This window comes from Panthera tigris, chromosome B2, assembly GCF_018350195.1.
Source record: "Panthera tigris isolate Pti1 chromosome B2, P.tigris_Pti1_mat1.1, whole genome shotgun sequence".
Taxonomy (NCBI): Eukaryota; Metazoa; Chordata; class Mammalia; order Carnivora; family Felidae; genus Panthera; species Panthera tigris.
In genome coordinates, this window is record NC_056664.1 from 112,765,594 (window position 1) to 112,787,804 (window position 22,211).

General features: G+C 37.3%; 1 protein-coding gene across 11 annotated transcripts in view; it reads left to right on the forward strand.

The window, feature by feature from the left end:
• LOC102961283 (tRNA (guanine(10)-N2)-methyltransferase homolog) overlaps positions 1-22,211 on the forward strand; it is a 100,947-nt gene that overhangs the window by 77,041 nt on the left and 1,695 nt on the right. For 10 of the 11 annotated variants that reach the window (XM_042987126.1, XM_042987120.1, XM_042987121.1 and 7 more), the window contains one exon: positions 3,880-4,000. In XM_042987126.1, coding sequence (XP_042843060.1) covers positions 3,880-4,000 — 121 coding nt within the window. Of the gene's footprint in view, positions 1-3,879; positions 4,001-14,336; positions 14,371-22,211 lie in introns of those variants that run through there. The other variant, XM_042987123.1, reaches the window with a different exon arrangement.

Sequence of the window (22,211 nt, forward strand, 5' to 3'; positions counted from 1 at the left end):
AGACATGATAAAAATAAAGTACTACCTTTGAAAGTTTAATTATTTGCAAGGAATTGTCAGAGCTGATGATTGAAAAAGGATTTTCCATTTGCAGTGAAGAAATTGCTACTCAACAGACTGGCTGTATTTCCTTGGGTATAGTTTTTCCCCCACTCTAGCATGTCGGATTTTTTGCCAGCATCAAGATGCTCTGTACACTTCGTATCTTTTCACCTTTGTTTATTCTGTGCCCATTGCTTGATAAACCATTTCTTCTTTCCTCTGCTGATAAAATTCTAGTAATCTTTCAAGGTCTGACTTAACTGTCACTATCTCTGAGATACTTTTCTAACCCTTCTTAGTAGAATTAATCTTTCATCTGTGCTCTCGGTAGTTTATTCTTATCACTCTTAGAGACTGACCACATAAAATTACTGTAAACTGTTGGTATTTATGGGTTTATTATTCAGAGTTGCAGCTACTTGCAAGTGACCCCGAAGATCTATGTCATTAATATCGTTTGGATGACATAACGTCAACTCATGTGTGTTTGATATTCTAGGAATTGCTAAGCTACAGAGTTCAGCTGTTTGCTCAGACTTTATGTCTCCATATTGTGTTGTTTTCTTACTGGCATTACACACAGATAACTTTCTTGAGGTGATCACAAACTGCATTTCTTTGTAAAAGATGCCCTTTAATAGAAATCCCGCTGCTAATGCTTGTGATAAAAATTTTGATAAAGTAAAGAAGCTTTATAAAGTATGCCCCAATGTAGGATTTGGGGATACATTTTTCTTCCCAGTTTTACTGAAGAAATAATTGATATATGTCACTGTATAATTTTAAGGCATATAGCCTGATGGCTTGCTTTATATTGGGAATAAACAGTAACTCTAGTAAAATGAGTTTTGGAGTGGCTCAGAGCAGCAAAGAAAACATGTTTTTCATCTCTTAACTAGGAAACAAGAAAACGTGATACCTTGAGCTATTTTCAGTGAGTGCTCTAATCAGTGCAAAATCTGTTTCTCAAATGGGAGGTGAAATTGTAGTGACATTTGGAAATAGCTTAAGGCATGAAGATTCATAGGAAAATGAGTGTCATGATTTATGGAAAAGCTAGGGGCCTATGCACAGTTGGTTTTGCTTTTAAAAAAATAATGTGTTATAATTTGTATATCATGAAAGTCACCTTTTTGCAGTTTACAACTCCATGGTTTTTAGTACATCCACAAAGTTGTGCAACCATCACCACTTTCTAATCCCAGAACATTTGTATCACCCCTAAAGAAACCCCATATACATAAGCAGTCACCACTATTTCTGCCCCTGGCAACCACTTATCTACCTCTGTGGACTTGTCTATTGTGGCTGATTTAGGTTTTAAATAGATGTTTGGATTGTAGGGGTATAGTAATAGAAATGAAACGAAGATAGCATACCATACTATCATAATAACCCAGGCATAGTACAGATTTATGGCTTCTATTTAACACTTTGCAAACAGTTCATTGAAGTATGTTGGTATAAAATATATTAGTAAATCTATAGTAAAGAATTTTAGGGGGTACCTGTGTGGCTCAGTCAGTTTAAGTGTCTCTTGATTTTGTCTCAGGTTGTAATTTCATGGTTCATAAGATGGAGCCCTGTGTCAGTCTCTGTGCTGACAGCACGGAGCCTGTTTGGGGTTCTCTCTGTCCCTCTTTGCCCCTCCCCTGCTCACATGCATTCTTTCGAAGTAAGTAAATAAACATTAAAAAAAAAAAGAATTTTTTGTTGATATTTTAAAATTCTTAGCATGGTATTTTGGGAGTATACAGCTAAATTGGTCCTAGTATAACAGGGTAGTGATTCAAGGCGAGCTTGTTAATGGGGCGGGGCGCCTGAGTGGCTCAGTCGGTTAAGAGTCCCGACTTCAGCTCAGATCATGATCTCACGGTTTGTGGGTTCAAGCCCTGCGTTGGGCTCTGGGCTGACAACTCAGAGCTTGGAGCCCACTTCGGATTCTGTGTCTCCCTCTGTCTGCCCCTCTGCTGATTGTACTCTATCTCTCACAAATTGTCTCAAAAATAAACATTAAAAAAAAAATTAAAAAAACGAGCTTGTTAATGATAATGATAACCCAAATGACGTTCTTTCATGCTTAAACTTAAAGATCAAGTCAAAAAGGGTAATATAAAACACATAACTATGTTTTTCTGCTCTTAAGCCAAAGGCCTGGTGACTTAGTTTCACAAGCTTAGCATCATTCGTGTCATCAGTATTAGTTAAAATTGTATTGGTTTTGCAGTTTTGATTTGTAAATTTGTTTTGGTTTTATAGGTGTTTAAAGAATGTAAGCATATGGACTTTATATCTAACTTATGCTTATATATCTTTAAGTTACATTTTAATAAGAATACTTTAAGTTAACTCTGCCAGGAAATAAGATTTTTTTCCTTTAAAAAAAGGTACATAACTAAGTTTGACATACTATTTTAGACATCTACAAACTCTGCTTTTTCAAGCTTAAGGTAAAGGCTATTTTTTTTTTTTTTTCTGTTAACCATGGTGTAGAATGTATGTCTCCATATCATAAATGCTTTGTATGAAGACTCCCAAACTTGATATTAACTAATCTTAGGAGAAAGACAACATTTCTGACTAGATAGTGAACTTTAGAGAATTGTTAGATCAGGCAAAATGTGAAATGGTCATTACCTACTGGAGAGCTCTAAGGAAGGATGCAGAGAATGACTTCAAGGGAATTCCTTCCACTGATAATACAGTGAAGTGCATTATGAATGTTGCTTTGTAAGTGGGTGATGAAGGTTTTGAGCATGTGGTTGAGGTAATGAGGGAGAGCTCATTGAAGGTCAGAGGGACTAGAGAAGTCAATAAAAGAGTGGTAGTGAAGACCATGTTGATGCATTGGAATGGGCTAGCTGAGATGGTGTCCTTTATGGGAAGTGCTAATTGGCACCTTTCCCACTTTGGACCAGAACTTGAAAATTTCCCATATAATAAATGTTTGCAGAGGTTATCTAGAAAGGCAAAAGATTTGCAAAGGAAAAATAAAAACTAGGCATCACAGTGTTCTTAATGGTACCCATACCTAATGAGTGCCTCCCCTGCTGTTCTTCAGCATTCTTCCATAGCTGTTTCCCCCTCATCTGTCACCTGTTTCTTCTGCCAAGAGTGATGCCAACAACCTGTCAGATGGTTCAGAACTACTGCTGCCTGACTATCCTGCTTTCTAGGTGTCATCACCTCCATACACGTGGTACCTGGGCTGCATAGCAGCAATCACCACTGCTCATTATTGTGGCTTTGATTTCTTCCATGGTTAAGGTGACCATGTGGTGCTTATTTTATTGCTAGTTTATTTGAATAATCTTACAAATAACTTTTCCTGTATTTACAAAGGTAATAGAGATCTCAAGATGCCATTAAAATTTTGCAGGAGCACTTCATTTTATAGGGAAAATATATGCCGAGTAGACTTTATTCTTTGGGAATTCATAAAAATCTCCAGATGAGTCAGTCCCTCATGCATATCAAGGGATTGTTTGTTACAGAATATATTTCTGTCTTATGTGCTCTTGTGGGACCCTTTAGGGTGGAATCCTTGTCTTGTTAACGTCAAATCGTTAAATGCTTTGTGTTCTTCTGTAAAACATTCTTTCACTGTCTCTTAGTCTCAGTCCACAGGTAAAAAAAAAAATTAAACTGCTTTTTTCAGATGTAATATTAAAGTACTTTGTAAAATGTTTGTTTATGGATTATATAGTCAGTATATGTAAAATAAAATATGTAGAGCGTGGAGTGGGAGGACATCCATACCACAGTGGATAACCCCGTGACGATCCTGTGTGGGGTGCACATATGAGTGTTCCTAAAAGTCAGCTGTGCTTTCTTCAGATACACTGAGGAGATGGTACCCTGGCACCCTTGCCTGCAACTCATTAGCAACTGTGAGCAGAAGCTTTCCAGTCACACATCAAGGCGCTTGATAACCATGGAAAAGGTGAAGACATTTGAGGTAAATTATCCTAGTATTTTTTGGATAAATTCTGGAAGAATCCAAAAGAGAATTTTCTAGTTTTCCTGTAATTGAGTTTGAAGTTCAAGAGTTTTGTGACATTTGGTGAGATTTAGAGGGTAGGAATTGGATATAGAAGTTAAATAGCAGAGTAGAAATAGAAGTTGACTTTAACTTCTCATCTTTGTCACGAATGCAGTTAAACAAAGAAAAACAGCACACTTAATTAAACAACTATTGTCTAACTAGCAATCTACTAGTTACCGTTTTTCCTCCAAAGCAGAACCTACTTGATTGAAGACTATTCTGCAAAGAAAAAGTCACTTTATATAATGGACAAAGTCATTTTCTCTCATCTGTTAGGACTCAATGCATGTGCTCTTTCTGACACACACACACACACACACACACACACACACACACACACACACACACACTTCTTGAGAAGAACAAAACATCTGTTATTTCATATCCAGATCAGAATTGATATGAATAATGCCTCATAATGAAGCTTAATTAAATCTACAACATGCTCCTTCAGCTATACTTATCTGGATTGACAACCACAGCTTTCCCAAATTCACTAACCTTGAGTGTGTCCCATCTTTGTTTTTGATCTGTACAATAAGCAGGAAAGAACAGTGTTACTGCCCGAAGATTTTGTCATACTCACCTCTACTCTGCATTTGATTTTTTTCATCTGATTTACAGCTTATGGATTCTTTCACAGTAATGAAAACTAATATTTGTAAAGTGCTTTTTGAATATATTATTATAGACTTCTTGTTTTTGTCCTTTGTCCTTTTAATTTCCATTTGCTATCTGTCTCTAATTTAGACTCTTACTATCATATACCTCGTTTGTTCTGGTTGTTTCCTAAATTATCTTTTCCAATTTTCACACCTCTAGTTCTTAACTGTTAAATGACTTTCTAAAACACTGCATCCATTATGTTACTTCTTTATGCACAAACTTTAGTGATTTATTTTAATTACTAAAAAAGATTCAGTGTGACATAAAGTTTCTTCATTAATCAGGCTTCAGTATCGGGGCATTTCAGAAAGTGAAGTTATTTATGTATATAAATAGTTGATTTGTGTTCACTCAGGAACGGGGTTGTATGTGTGTGTTTACATACATATATATGTATAGGTAAATGCGATATAATTAATATAAGTGGTTGTCTTTTTTTTTAAATGTTTGTTTATTTTTGAGACAGAGAGAGACAGAGCATGAATGGGGGAGGGTCAGAGAGAGAGACACAGAATCTGAAACAGGCTCCAGGCTCCGAGCTGTCAGCACAGAGCCCGACGCGGGGCTCGAACTCACAGACCGTGAGATCATGACCTGAGCCGAAGTCGGCCGCTTAACCGACTGAGCCCCCCAGGCGCCCCTAAGTGGTTGTCATTTTTAAAACAACAATTTTATATTGAAAAGATAGATATTCTTGGGGTGGCATCTTGTACTTATTATATTTATGTTGTACTTATTCAGCATATTCTTGAAATTTTTAGATTTACATTTAAAGAAATAATATTAAACAGTTATTTTGCTATATAGTGACACTTTGCTTTTCTTTGAATTTTATTACTGGACTTTGGTGCTCACATTTTATAGCAGACCCATCACCTAATTGTTGTTTTTTGGAAATCAAATCCTGTTCCAAGATTGATGATCTACCATTGAATATTTAAAACATTAGGCAGATTCAGAAATTCTAAAAGAGGGGTTTCCATATTGTTTGGCACAATGACAACATTCCTAAGTGACAGTTTTTGATGGGTAAAATGTATTTGGATATACAATAGAAATCCTCTTAACCAACCTCCATCGCAAACTCCGTTGATTGTCTAATACTGGCCATTTTTGTCCTAAAACACCAGCACCTATGCCTGTAACATGTTGCATACTTCCAGCTGGTGAGTTGCTTGATCTCTACTGTATCTCTATGCTTCTGTACCTACCAGCTGAGTTGCCTGTATTCCATGAGCCAGTTGTGTTTGTTTTGTGAGTTGTTTATGCTGGTTATATTTGTTATGGTAATTATGTGATGTAATTAAATGCTAGTTATTCCAGTGAAGTGTGAGTGTGAGAATAAAGTCATTTCTATAAAAGCTAAGTGGAATACTTTAGAAAGATGGGATAAAGTGAGTTGCTAAATAAAACTCTTGGACTGGGAATGGGTGAGATGAGAATAAAAGGTTAGTAAAAAGCTATCCGAATCTAGGTTTCTGTACCCAGATTGCTTTGTAAGAGTCTTTAAGTTCTTGCATCATTTTACAGAAGCCAAAACTGGAAATCTTGGTAGGAAATCTTTGATTCTATATCAAAAGATTGATAAATGAATATACAGTTTTTCAAGTTAAGATATTCAGTATATTTACAGAACATTTTTATTTTTTTCCTGCTTTTACCAACTTTTTCAGTGAACTATGTGTTAGTCTGCTTGGGCTGATATAGCAGAATTCCACAGACTGAGGGGCTTAAATAACTGAAGTTTATTTTCTCGGTTCTGGAGGCTGGAAGTCTGAGGTCAAGGTGCCAGCGGGTTTGGTTTCTGATGATGCCTGTCTTGCTGGGCTGCAGACAGCCTCCTTCTTGCTGTATCCACTGTGTGTGTATATTCTTGGTGTCTGTCTCTACTTACAGGGACATCGGCCCTGTTGGGTTAGGACCCTACCCTTCCCATGTCCTTTAACTTTAATCATCTCCTTTAAGGCCCAGTCTCCAACTACAGTTATTCTGGGAGTAAGGGCTTTAGTATATGAGCCCTTATGAGTTTGGGGGGGCACAATTCCGTCCATAACTAACAGTTACTAGTATCTATCACAGTGAATAAAATGCCTGTTGCATGTTAGAGTCTGCTTTTTTCACGCTGTCTCAGTCAGTTCTCATGTATATGTTTGTCTTTTAGTATTTTGAGGGAAGTAAGGCGTTTGATAAATTAGTAACACTGCAGCTCTTAGAAATTACAGCACTTAATGTAATTATTTGAGTTACTAATTATAGTAATAGTAACTAACATTTATGTGCCAGGCACATGAGTAATACATGTAAAAAATAGAAATATTATCTGTGGATTTTATAGTTGTAAGTCTTGATGTTAGGAAGTAAAATGAATGACATCAGCATTCTTTTTGGCCTCCATAAATAGTACTTGGACCATATAATGGTTATGATGGCCTGAAACGTCAGAGGAAAATATAGAGAAAGGATTCTTTAATCATTAATGGGGTCACATAATAAACCAGTCATTTCTGTCTTTTTTTTTTCTTTTTCTTTTGACTTGTTTTGTTTTTTTAAATTTACATTCGAATTAGTTAGCAATGCAAATTAGTGCAACAATGATTTCAGGGGTAGATTCCTTAGTGCCCCCTATTCATTTAGCCCATCCCCTCTTCCACAATCCCTCCCGTAACCCTCAGTTTGTTCTCCATATTTATGAGTCTCTTCTGTTTTGTCCCCCTCCCTGTTTTTATATTATTTTGTTTCCCTTCCCTTATGTTCATCTGTTTTGTCTCTTAAAGCCCTCATATGAGTGAAGTCATGTGATTTTTGTCTTTCTCTGACTGACTAATTTCACTTAGCATAATACCCTCCAGTTCCATCCACGTAGTTGCAAATGGCAAGATTTCATTCTTTGTGATTGCCGAGTAATACTCCATTGTATATATATACCACACCTTCTTTATCCATTCATCCATCGATGGACATGTGGGCTCTTTCCATACTTTGGCTATTGTCGATAGTGCTGCTATAAACATGGGGTTGCATGTGTCCCTTTGAAACAGCACACCTGTATCCCGTGGATAAATGCCTAGTAGTGCAATTGCTGGGTCGTAGGGTAGTTCTATTTTTAGTTTTTTGAGGAACCTCCATACTGTTTTCCAGAGTGGCTGCACCAGCTTGCATTCCTATCTTTTTTTTTAAATGTTCTTTTTCTTTTTTTTCTTTTATTTAAATTTATTTACTTATTTTTGAGACAGAAAGAAAGAGAGAGCAAGCACAGGAGGGGCAGAGAGAGAGAATCCTAAGGTGATAGTGCAGAGCCCGATGCAGGGCTTGAACCCACAAACTGTGAGATCATGACCTGAGCTGAAACCAAGAGCTGAAACCATTTAACCGACTGAACCACCCAGGTGCCCCACCAGTCATTTCTATCTTAATGGCAAAATTGAGACCTGTTGTCAACAATGTCACATTTGCTTTCCTGTAAGTTTAATTTATTTAAGAAAATCTTTTTTCCAGTATTTTTTATCAGATTTATAATATTTCTCTAAGCAGTTTATTTGATGCTTGGAAGAAGAAATAAAGAATGATCTAAGGATGTTTCTGACAATCTTCTACATAAAAATGATAAATAAAGGCACTCACCTTAGATATTTTTAAACCTATAAAGGCAGTGTTAATTTTTGTTTGGTTGTTTTTATTATTTTACTCTTGTCCTTTCCAAATTTATTTAAAAAAATAAGGGAAAAGCCTAATGCTCAAGTAATTTTTTGAAAGTCTTCATTTTATTTATTTTTGAAAATGTTTCCTTATTTTGAGAGAGAGCATGTGTACATGTGAGTGTGGGAGTGGAGAAAGAGAATCCCAAGCAGGCTCACACTGTCAGCACAGACCCTGACACAGGGCTCGAACTTGTGACCTGAGCCGAAATCAAGAGTCAGATGCCTAACCAGCTGAGCCACTCAGGTGCCTTGAAGCAGTCTTCACTTCATAAGATCAAATTTGATCAGTGAGTTTTCACTCGTATGCAGTGTACTGTAACTGAAAATACTTTGTCATGTTAAATTAATCATTTGGTTTTTAATTAATCACTTCATTTCTACGTTCTGTTTGTACGAAGAGGACTGTGTATAATTGCAGCAAGATCCTAGTCCTTTATAATGCAAGTGATGACATAAAATTGTCAAACTGTTCTCATATGCATCTAACAAATTATTCTCAGTCTTGTTCAGCGTTGTTGATTTTGGCAATGAAAGACTTAATTTTAGATTTTTACACTCTTGTGTACTGTCTCTCTGTGTTTTTGGTTTGTCACTTGTTAGGTTTAACCTCAGTTTAACTTTTGGCCTACTTAATACATTTTGTTATAAAGTGTTCTCCCTCTCCCCTTTTAGAATGTAAACAAGTTATAAATGCAAAAACTGTCTAAAGAATGTGGGTATTTTATAAAACTTTGTGTCTTTTCATTATTGACTATAGTTTTTAGACTTGCTTATTGGGCATTAGTAACAAAGAAGAAAATTTTCGTTGCCCATATTAATGAAGATGTCTGATAAGAGAAGCCATTATTCCCAGTTGATATATTCTGAAAGGGTGTGTGTATATATGTGTGTTTATATATACGTGTATATATACATTTATGTACGTATATATACATATATATACATATACATACTTGCATGTATCTATAAACACATACGTATATACAACACTTTTATGCTGCTTATTGTTTACAAAACTTTCAGATCCATTTAAGCACATTATTTTGCTAATTTTAGAGACTGGGAAGTGGCCCAGTTGAGACCAAAACTCCTCTTTGTACTTGAAATTCTTTGTCCTTTGTTATGCATCATGTTGCCTCTTTACCAAAACATGTTTCTACCTTTGGAATATGCTAAGGTTAAAAGGCAAGTACTATTGGGTGGCATATTTCTAGTTTCTTTTAAAGATCACTTTTCCTTACTGTTCATGGGGCCATGGTAGAATGTGATTTGTTTTACTAGAACTCATTTTTCCTGTTGATCCAGCATGTAGTCGATGCTGCAATATATAGTTGTGGTCACAGTGGCTGCTTCTATAAAACATTTTTCTCATACAAAACTCATTAGGAAAAGAATGCTGATTTTCAGACATGTCCAGAGCGGACCAGTGTAATAGCAGTGTCATAGTTATATCTTCAGTGAAAGTCACCTGTAACAGCACACTGTCCACCTTTTCTACCAGTATACTTGGACAGATGAAAGAGTACCCAAGTAGCCCATTTTGAGACTTCCTTGAAATCTTTTCTTAAACATGCAGGTTTTAAAGTCTATTCTATAGTATGTTTAAGTGTAAAAAAAAGAGTATCTTAAGTTGCCTTTGCACTAAATGGGCCATCAGGTGCCCTGTTTGTTTTGTGGTTTCTTTACCTGACATGATTGATACCTTATAGTGATTTGGGAAGTACTGAAGTATAGATAAGTTGAATTCTAGATATTATATGGACACTAGTTTAGACTAAAGTTATGTATATCAGCTGTAATTTTACAGTTAGCGAGTATAATTCTGATGATTTAAAATAGGGAATGTTGGGAGGTCATAGTGACAGGTGCTGAGGGTTAATGTTCATTTTTTAAATTTTGGATTGAATGAAGAGTCCACTAACAGGAAGCTGATGAATGCTTCATTAATCAGAATGGAGGGTGGCCAAAACTGAGGGACCTAAGTACCAAGAAATTTTGAAGCTATGGAGAGAGAACCACTAATATAACATGTTTTAAATGAGGAAGGAAGGGAAGAGACACCAAGGTCACTTCTTTGAGAAAATGACTTAGGGATGGCTTGAAGTAGAAGAAATTAGTCTTTGCCATAAGTAGTCTACATATTAGAATGATTAATAGTGTTGCTAATCATAAACTGGTGTTTTGCTGACATAATGCTTGTGCATATTTTGTTATGCTTTATCTGTTCTCAGGATTAGTGCCGTTAGTTGTTTTGGCAGCTCTTTGAATTAAAGATGGTTTCACTGGGCTGGCCTTTCTTTCTGAAATATTTTAGGTTTTTTTTTTTTTTTTTTCTATCTCATGCCAGGAAAGTGGATATTTTCCTTTTGATTAGAGCTATGAAAAATTAGAGATTAGGTGTGAAGTATTTCAATCATATAATGCTTGGTAGAAAGGAGACACTACTTCATTTATCAGTGGGAAAAATAAGACCAGGTGACACTGGTAATTAGAATCTGGTAAGAATCTGGCAGTTAGACATGAACTTTAAGTCTGTATTAATAAGATACAGTGTTCATTGCCATCAAATGCATATGTAAGAGAGGGGTGGGGGGAGAAAGACCAAGAAAGAAGAGTCTTTTTAAAAATTATTTTTTGTAGTAAGAAGGAAACTATTTGGGTTATCTATAAATTATGTTTTGACTTGGTGTTTGAAGAAGGCTTGTAAAAGTAGATAAAAGCCTGGTGATGCTGCATGTCATGTTGAATTAAGTTTTAAGGACGATGGTCATCTATGTATCTCATGTTATCTTGTTCTGAATGACTTACGTTAGTTGCTAATGGTACTTTTCCTTGAATTTAAATGTTAAAGGTCATCATTTGATTTTTTTTCTTCTCTACTTCTGCAAGTAAGTGATTTTGCCAAACAAACTGGATATTTTGTTAATACTCTCATAATGGTTTTAAATTGTTTCTGGTAAACCAAGAAAAAGCAAAAATTTATCCCCTACCTGCTCCAGGAAGGTAATCATTTAAGATATCTGGATTCTAGGATATGTCTCTTTTATTTGCAGGAAAAAGCAGTTCTCTAAAGGTAGAGAGAGCATCTGCCATTATGCTCTGACTGTAATGATCATATTTTCAAGCTATGACAGTAAAACAGTTTTTAACATACTGATATTATATTATAGAATCTTAGCGATCAGTTGCAAAATACAATCTGGGAGTCCTAAGGTATGAATGGTTTAGGGAAATGGGAAATTTATGTGTGGAATCTGCATGATCCTCTGGCTTCCTTTAAAATTGGTGAATGGCAATTATAGTTGGTATTTTGTGTGTGTGTGTGTGTGTGTGTGTGTATTTTTTATCCTCTATTATATGCGTAACTTAGAATTATCTTCCTAGTGGTTTTCAAATTCAAACATGAACATACATCTTCTTCCCTCCCCATGACCCACGAGGAATACAACTGTGAGATTTTCAACATATTTTTTTGCCTAAAACCTTAGTGTGCAGTTTAATGAGTAATTATAAAGTGAACATCTGTGTAACCACCACCAAGGTTAGGGTTAAACAGCAGTCAGCACCTCTATTTCTGATCCTAAACACCTCGCTTGCAGGTATAACCACTAATCTGACTAGTATGGTAATCACTTTCTTGCTTTCCATCATACTATCACTAGTATTGAAATGATCCATAAGCCAAGTAATTTTGCTTTTTTTTTGATCTTTACATAAATGCATATGTATTTTTGTTAATTTTTCTCATAATGTCTTGTGACAATTTAAAAAAGTCAACTAGGAGAAGAATAGTCTCCAGTTTAAAGTGGAAGAGTATGTGTGTGCATGCCAATGCATATTTTGCTCTATTTTTCATCCTTTGCTACTGACTTACTTAGTTTTTATTAAGTATTTTAGATATAGTAACTAGTAAGTTGTCATAACATTTTTATCTGGTGTGTTGGCCCTGTATTATTTTAACATTCGAAGTTAAGTTTTGAATTTTATAAAGTTAATGTATTTTTAGTGGTAGGCATGTAGAAACTACTTAGAGACTCCTAGGTGGCTCAGTTGGTTAGGTGTCCAACTTTGGCTCAGATCATGATCTCGCAGTTCACAAGTTTGAGCCCCATGTCAGCCTCTGTGCTGACAGCTCAGAGCCTGGAGCCTGCTTTGGATTCTGTGTCTCCCTCTCTCTCTGCCCCTCCCCTGCTCATACTCTGTCTCTCTCTCTTTGTCTCAGAAATAAATAAACATTAAACAGTTTTTTTAAATAAAAAAAAGTACATATAGGGCTGTATCATCCTAATAGCTTAAATATCCATGATGGTCTTCTTACAGTTAGAAAGAAGTTATGTGTTGAGTGCCGGATATCAAAGTTGAATCATTAAATGTTACTCATTTTCAGAACTCAGTGAATATTTTAATATGCATTAAAGTATTTTAATAGACTTTAGGTAACTTAATATCTTGCAAAGTAATGAAATTTTTTACAAGTACAGATTATATATGAATACCTAATTTAGGGATGAAGATTTCCAACCTTACCTTGTTCCCATTAAGAATAATGTTAGAGGTTTTCCTTAATAGTATTGGATGCCAGACTTTTGACCTGCTTGTCCTTGGTTTGGAAATGGCCTAGTGCTGTTTATAGTTGTATAACTTTAGCACAAGTGGTTTCTATAGCTACTGTCCAGTACCAGATGTAGAACAGTGGGAAGCTTTGATAAGGGGAGCAGGATTTTTAAACAAAAGCCGGACATGGGTAATTACCCCGAAGCTGAACTGAGGCCTGTTAGATTCAACACTGTCATTTACCTTTCATTTCACTCTACTGATTACAAGAAAGGAAATCTACCCAATGTTTTTCTCTTCCATCTCTTTGCTTTCTTCCTCTCACCTTATGTAAGAATGTGTATCATAGCTTTAATCTGTTTCAGGAATACACGAGTGAGTCTTTCTTGACAAAATCAGATGAGCATTGTTAGTTTGGTGGCTTTCACTATGATGACAGCATTGTTGGTTTTCACTTATCATAGAATAAGTTTCATAAGCCATTTGTACTCTGTTGTTTGCAATGAAACTGCTGTTTTGTATAAACTACTGTCACTCTGAGAATATAAATGGTTTAAGGTTAATACTAGTGAGGTAGAAGAAATCATTATCTCATTATCAGGAACTGTCAGTAAGTAAAAGGACAACTTGAACCTAACCTGTAATTATAAGAGAAGCCATTTGGATTCCTTCTGAATGGCTGTAGAACTTCTGCAATTTCATCTCCAAACTCACACTTTTCTAGGGGAAATCCCTTATTTTTAAATGGTAATTTTATACATTGATGATTACCTCTCAGATATTTTCATCAAAGTTTGGGGGTTTCTATAAAAGTAACTCTTTTGGCAGTAAAAGGACACAGTGAGAGAGAACTTTGGCTTTACTCAGAATGTGGATGGGGATGGTGTGAGAGGTAAAGTTAGGGGATTGTTTATAGTAGAGGATGGTGGGGCAAGGAAGTTGAAGAAACTCATGCCTGATGACTCATTGTTTCTCTGTAAAGGAGGTTTTAAGTTTTTGCTGGGAGTGAATAAACATAGTAATCTAAGGTCTTGAGGACAGGTGAAATTTTGGAAAAGGTGCTGTCAGAAATTAGTAAGAAAACTGTGCCTTTTAATGATTTTTATATTCATGTACTTCTCATATTTTTGTATGTTTTCTTTTCTGGACTTGATTACATGTTCCCTAAGGGGAAAGCCCTGGCTTTCATCACTTGGCCTGTGTTTATGGGACCATTTGTGTAAGGTGATGAGGCTAAAGAGACTACGTCATAGTCCTTATCCTTAGAGTACTTGCACAGTGAGAGAAGTGGTCACCCAACCCATCCCAATCTCATATGTTCCGTTCTGTAGTGACCTGTGCGAGGTGCTATGTGAACACCGGAGAGCATCTACCTGAGGAAATGGTGCTTGTCAAGAGATGAAGCCAGTTGGGGTGCCTGGGAGGCTCTGACTTTGGCTCAGGTCATGATCTCAAGGTTTGCAAGTTCGAGCCCCACATCGGGCTCTGTGCTGACAGCATGGAACCCGCTTCAGATCCTGTTTCCCTCTCTCTCTGCCCTCCCCTGCTCATTCTCTCTCTCTCTCAAAAATAAATAACATAAAAAAAAAAAGAGAGAGGAAGCCAACATTTTAAGCAAAGGTACAGAGGCATGAGAGGGGTTGTGGACCATTCAGGGAGCCCTGAAGTATTTTAGCACGACTGAAATAGTAAGTATTTGGGGGAGGAATGGTTGGAGCGGAAGTTGAAAACCAAAGAATGCTTAGTGTTGAAGGTCTTTACATACTAAAGAACTTCGAGTTGATCCTTTTGGTGATGGCAAGCCCATGAGGGATGTTAGGAGAGTGGCAGAAGTTCGTGTTTTATGAAAGTCACCTGGGCTTTAAAATGCAGGTGAGTTTGAGTTGTGGAAAGATACCTGTGGTAGCTATGTAGAGGCTTCTGACATGGTGGTGCAAAGATGATGAAGCTGGAAACTAAGAAGGGTAGAAGTGGAGATTGTAGAGGAGTTAATAGAATTAAGAGTTTGGAGGGAGGTAGATACGACAGAATTTGATTACTGATTGTATAATTGGGCTGAGGGCAACCGGAGTTAAGATAGCGTCCAGAAATCTGGCTTGAGATGAGTGGATGACAGTTTTCTTGCATTTTTTTCCCCCTTTCACATGAGGACAGTGCTTTCCTGGGCTATTGAAAATAGTCTCCCAACTGGTTTCCCTGCTTCTGTGATTTCTCCTGCTATTATATTTCCTATGCAGTAGCCAGAGGATCTTTAAGAATGTAAATAGGTAAGCTCTTACCTGTGATCTCATGACACATTGGTAGTGTGTCTGACTCCAGAATGTAAATAGATAATGGAGCTCCCCTGCTTAAAAGTCATCAATGACTTTCTGTGGAATTTAAAATAAAATTCAGAATCTTTCACATAACCTTCAAGGCCAGCCTGATCTATTTCTGGCTTGTCTCAGCCATTTCATTGTGTGTCACCTTCGCTTTTGTGTACCAGGCCTTAGCCACACTGGCCTGTTTTCAGTTCCCAGAATGTATTTATCTCTTTTTAGTTTCAGAGTCCTCTCACATTGTGTTTCCTCTCTTATCCCCTCTCACCTGAGACTCTTAGGTCTCAGATAAATGTTCCTTCCTTAGGGAAGCTTTTTTTGTCCATACTCTTCACCCCATCTAGCTGGGTGTCTCATATTATGGTAACTCTTCCCAGTGTTTAATCAGTTTGTAAGTATATGTTTGGGCAGACAGTCTTTAATATCTGTCTTCTACTAGCATATAAGCCCTGTGAATTCACAGATCTTGCCTGTTTTGCTCAACTCAACAAATACTTAATGAATAGTAATTGTTCAGGGATTATTTGGGGCCCTTCTAGAATAAAAACAATCCAATTCAGCAATATTTAAATCATCAATTTGAAGGAAGAGAAAGAACAGTTATGGCTAACTAAAAGTTTTCTCTTTGAAAGTACATGGGATTTTGTCATTACCCTGACATCACTCTTCAAAAATCAGTGTTACAAAAACATTTCAGTCCCCTGGTACCTAGGCTTCATTTCTCACGAGAAACAAACCAAAGTTACTGCTTTCGGGGAGAAAGCAGTAACTAGAAGGGTAGTGTTACCTATGTGGACTTCTCAGTGAAGAAACTTTAGTTCCTTTAGAGTCTGAGCAGTTTGGGGCGCCTGGGTGGCTCAGTCGGTTAAGCGGCCGACTTCGGCTCAGGTCATGATCTCGCGGTCCGTGAGTTCGAGCCCCGCGTCGGGCTCTGTGCTGACAGCTCGGAGCCTGGAGCCTGTTTCAGATTCTGAGTCTCTCTCTCTCTGACCCTCCCCCGTTCATGCTGTGTCTCTCTCTGTCTCAAAAATAAATAAAAGTTAAAAAAGAAAAAATAAATAAAGTCTGAGCAGTTTGTGAGGCTCCGTTTGAGAAATACTCTTACATGTGTGTATTCTCAGTATAATTCAGGGTGTCATTAGTTCCATTTAAAGTGTCCATTTCAAAAGTTACTGCGAAACATACAATTTTGTTTTCTTGAGAATTTGTTCCCATTTAGATTAACATTAATTGTAAGTAGCTGAAGTACTTTCGATGTCTTTTTTGTTATTTTACTCCTTTTGATGTAGAGTTGTAAAAAATAATTAACTTGAATAAGGATTAACTTGAACAATGTCTAGTTTATGTACTTTTTCTTTCTTTTATTAGAGAATAATTTGCAGTTCTAGGTCGGGCATAGATGACAAAGTGATACATTTTAGAATCACCAAAGAGGATATGTATTTCTGTATTTCCACATCATTCTTTAAAAAACGAAACGGTGTGGATAAATGCTGATGTTACCTGAAGTAAAATGGCCATCCCGATCATGTTGGTGCTCTGTGACTGTAGGTGTTTACAGCAAGCAGAACTCACAAACAGTGAGGGACTGACTGTCAGCTGGGCTTTAAGCTGCCATTACCCACATTAGGAAGTACTCTAGAGAAGGATTTACCTACTTCAGCCAGCAGAGGGCAGTGTACACATAAAAGTACACTACTGGTTGTAAGTCTTCCTTTGGTTTCTTTGGCAAGTGTGTTAAAATTCTTCAAGTGGTTTATGTTTAGAATTAGCAGTACTGATAGGACAGGAAATTGGTTGGGTGGGACAGTGGTTAAAGGGGTTCTGTCTAAAAGTTTAGATCAGAAATATGTGCTACCATAATGTTGCTGTTCTGTGAGGAATGTCTTCTAAATGTCAAATTCCATTTTGAATGACCCACTGATCTACCATGTGGGAAGTTAACTCTTTAGCCATTGTTTTGATATAATTTCCACTAAAAAAAGAAGTGTAATGGAAAAAGCATGGGCTTTGAAGTCTGGTCTAGGCTACAGTTCTACAAATGCTCCTTACTGGCTTATCGGTGGCAGATTATTTAAACTCTTTCAGCCTCCATTTCCTTATCTGCAAAATTTAGATAACAATCTTCTAGGAAAAGATGCAAAAAATAATTCACTTTTGTAAAACACATAGTTCTAAATATAAGTTATTTCTTGAATCAGAATTTGTGTATTGTCATATTTATGCTGTTTGTCTTACAGGGTTAAGTGATAGGTCTGAAAGCAGTATATTTCCATTATGTAGCCATCTGAGACTCGTACAAATTTTCCTGTAGAAACTCTGTTATAAAAAATGATATGTTCAATAAGGGGTTAATATATAAAGTATATAAAGAACTTCTATAGCTCAACACCAAAAAACAAAAAAACAAAACAAAACGAAAAAAACAAAACGCAAGCAATCTGATTAAAAATGGGCAGAGGACCTGAATACACATTTTCCAAAGAAGACATACAGATGGCCACCAGACACATGAAAAGATGTTCAACATCACTAATTTTCAGGGAAATGCAAATCGAAACCACAATGAGATATCACCTCACACCAGTCAGAATGGCTAGTATCAAAAAGACAAGAAATAACAAGTGTTGGTGAGGATGTGGAGAAACGGGACCCCTCGTGCTCTGTTGGTAGGGATGTAAATTGGTGCAACCACTGTGGAAAACAATATGGAGGTTCCTCACAGAATTAAAAATAGGAATACCGTATGATCCAATAATCCCACCACTGGGTATTTACCTGAAGAAAACAAAAACAAATTTGAAAAGTATATGCAACCCCTGTGTTTATTGTAGCATTATGTACAATAACCAAGACACGGAAGCAATCTAAGAGTCCATCAATAGATGAACGAATAAAGAAGATATATATGCACAATGGATAGCCATAAGAAAGGATGAGATCTTGCCATTTGTGAACAACATGGATGGACCTAGAGGGTATCATGCTAAGTGAAATAGGTCAGAGACAAACGCTATATGATTTCATTTATACGTTGAATCCAAAAAACAAATGTACAAAGTGGTGGTTACCAGAGGGGAAGTGGGTGGGGGGATGAGCAAAATAGGTGAAGGGGATTAAGAAGTACAAACTTCTAGTTATAAGTAAGAGATGACAGTGAGGACGTGTACAGTGTGGGGAGTATACTCAATAATATTGTTAATGTTTTGTGGTGACTGATGGTGACTACACTTAATGTGATGAGCATTGAGTAATATATGGAATTGCTGAATCAGTGTGTTGTACACCTGAAACTCATGCACCTGAAACCTGAAACACCTGAAACTGTATATACACTGTGCTTCAATAATAAAATTTTTAAAATGGTGAGTGTCTAAAACATAGTGTAATCAATAATCTTAATAATTTATTCGTATCTCCTGTAACTACTAACCTACTAGTAGGTTACTACTAACTACTAGTTAAATTTGGGAAAGGTAATCTGTAATCATTCACTGCCATAGTTTTCTCTCTGGGCATTTCCTAATTCTTTGTGTGTTTTTATTTTCCATGAAGCATTTCTTGCTTACTAAAAATTGGCAGGACTCAGACTTTATGCTACTTAGGTGATGTAATGACTGATAGCGATAGGCAGGTTTGAAAGTGTTAGAGAAACCAGAAGTCAGACACTGTCGCAAGCTTGAGTTATGAGGGACATCAATGGTTGTGTTGCTTGAGGATACTCTTCTCCTTTTAAGTAAACACTTTGGACCTTCGAGATACGGAGTTGAAAAAAAATCTGCAGATATTCTTGGTTGAGATGGGCAGGGAATGTGAATAGAGAAGAGTCATGAAAAGGTGATGAAAAATATGTAGAGTTGAATATCATCATCTCAAGTGTGAGCCCTGATAAACTAAAGATAGGATGAAAGAGAAAAAAGAAAAAAAACCTACTGAGTTTGCCATTTTCTTCAGCGTCAAGGTAACTTAAATTCTGAGCAGTTGCAAATAGTATATTTTTTATGGAAAGGGTATATTTTAAGTGTGTATTATTCACAGGTATATGATACTTACATGTCTGATATAATATGTGGTAGACTATAGATACACTAAATGTTTCATATGGAACATTTATGAACCATGACTTTTCCACTTAGGTGAAAACAGTAGCCCAAGTCCCTGGAGTGTCTCGCTTACCCTGAAGCGGGACTTAGGCTGCTCGCTACTGGAACGGCTCTTCCCAGATCTCTGACTGCACAAGGGATTTGGAATTTTTGGGTTCTCCAGGAGTTTTTGTTCCAAATGTTTTATTTCACAATCAGCCTTGTAGAAGGAGGCATTCCAGCACAGGACCCATACACATTCCTTATACCAATTATTCCCTACTCCCTGAGAGATAAAGATGAATAGGGATTTTTTCCCCCCTCCAGAGGTTGCATTTCTAAGGTTATAGACGTTCCTAACTTTTCCAGTAGCACATATTTCTCTGCCACTGGGTCTCTGTACCACTGAACACAAGGTCTGTTAGGAGCTTATTTTACTTTTACTCTATTCTGAGGAAATCTTGTGATCTAAACTACCCAGATAAGTATGTCATAGGTAGTATATGTTTTCTTGATAGCCATTAATTAGTATAGGTTTTAATTACCGCTATGGGATCTTCCAGGCTCCTGCTGTTCATTTCCATTCCCTTACTCTGATCATCATATTCTCTGCTCTTTATCACCAGTTTGTCTTTTTTATATCCTTTAGGTCAAAGGCCAGCTGTTTGGTTAAGCTGTCTCGTTGGTCTGTGAGGAAGCCTGTCTCCCACTGTGTTTCAGCTTTTGTGTTCTGTACGCCCTGCTTCCTCAGGTGCACTGCGTCCTTGGCAGCATTGTTGTCTAGGCCCATTACCAGTTGAGTCAGTCTCCAGCCCGTCCTCAGCTGCCTACTGAGCCCAAATGCTGGAATCTATCTTATCCTCCTCACCACTGCGTGCTCCAGAACATTCCCCAAAGTAGTCTGCCATGCATTTCAACATAGAGGTGGTGGTGCATGGCCTGGAGGCGTCACAGGGAGAAGAGAAGACAGAAGGCAGAGCTGGGAAGGACCTCACTGCCAGCTGGTGTTGTGATTCCTCCTGTGTGGGAGAGGAAACTGAGAGGACGTTCAGCAAACTGATGTGCAGTTGAGTCCAACTCCCAGACATTAAGGGGAAAGCCTCAGAATTGGGGAATGTTCGAACCCATGTGGATTTTAACCAGGAATGCTGGCACATTAGATTTGCATTTTAACAAGTTGAGTTTAGTCTCAGTATGGAAAATAGACTGGAGAGGGAGCCACTGGAGAGAGGGCAACTGGCCATTGAGGGGAAAAAAAGGAGAGATGAGGAAGTTTAGATGCCAGTACTGGAGTTGTGGGTGAAGAGAAGTGGATTTGAGACATTTAGGGTGGAGAATCAAAGATTTTCGGACTGACTGAATGTGACAGGAAAAGGGAGAGGCATTTGACCCAGGCTTCTGATTTCCATGTCTAGGTAGAGAGTGATGCAGGGAGCTGTGGGGAGGAGTAAAGCAGCAGGAGATGTCGACATCTGGACAGAGTTTTAAATAGCCAAGCAACATTTCTGCCAGGTGTGAGCTAGTGTGGCTCAGGAAGTAGACAGGTTTTCTAGTGATCTTTCTTGATAGAAGGACAGAAGTTGGAGGGTAGTTGAATGGCATGTCCCTTCCTTTCAGATGACCCTTCAGTCAGACCTTTGATGAAAGTTGAAATGCACAAGCCAAGGTTAAATGCTGGAATGTTGTTCTGTATTGCTGCTGCCCTGCGTACGGTCCTGAGATGTGGACCAGACCGGAGTCCTCCTCTGAAGTCCACTGTGCCCCTGGGGGTATGGTATCCCTCAGGCATCCTCGTGGCTCCTTATTTGTCCTCCTGCTATAAAGATTTTGTGTCATTGAAATAATCCTCTTAGTGGCCAGAACGAAGTCAATAGTACTTCTGATCTAGTTCTGTTGCTTTGTGGGTAGGCCGCTTAGCTATCAAAGCCTTAGTTTATCGCCTATTTATTGCCAGAGATACTCCTTCTTGAGTTGAGGAAAAAGTTAACTCTTGGAGAAAACCTCATTATGTTATAGTTAAGAGTATGGTATCAGGGGTCAAATGGACCTGTGTTTAAATCCTAACTCTGCCACTTACCAGCTCTGTTATCTTGGGCCTGTACTCTATAATTCCTCAGCTGTAAGGGATGTTAATAGTGTACTTATCTCTTAGAGCAGATGAGTCTATATTAGGTAGTTCATATAAAACATTTGTGTAGTTTGGGGCCCATAATAAATATCTAGTAAATGCCACGTTTCATTAGGTGTTTGTTAATTATGTACCTACAGGTTGATCTGATAGACTTTATCTTTCATCTTTTGCAAATTACATAGCCTGGAGTTAGTAACCATTGGCATGTTTTCATGTGCTTGCAGAAGTATGTAATGTACTTAGTGTCATAAAATTTAAGTAGCTACCTATTTTCTAAATTTGGTACTCCACCTTTATTCTTACGGTTTATGTTTTTTTGATAAGCAAGAAGGCATAAAGGTTAAGGGCTCAAAATTTGAATCTTGTTTATTTTTACTCGAGTCGTGTGACCTTGGGCAGGTTAGTTAACCTTTCTGTGCCTCAGTTTCCTCATCTGTAAAATGGAGACAATTACAGTACTGTTCTTACACAGTTATTGTAAGGATTGAATAAGTCAGTGTGTATAAACTACTTGGAACAGTGCCTGCACATAAGTAGCCCTATACCTCTTCTTATTGGGTTATGCAGTTAAAGTGCCTCAGGCATGGTAGTTTTTCTGCTTGTGCCGAGAAGCACAAGTTGTAACTTTTTACAGTCTTATAGTGTAGTATTTTCTGTACAATAATCCCCTTCAGA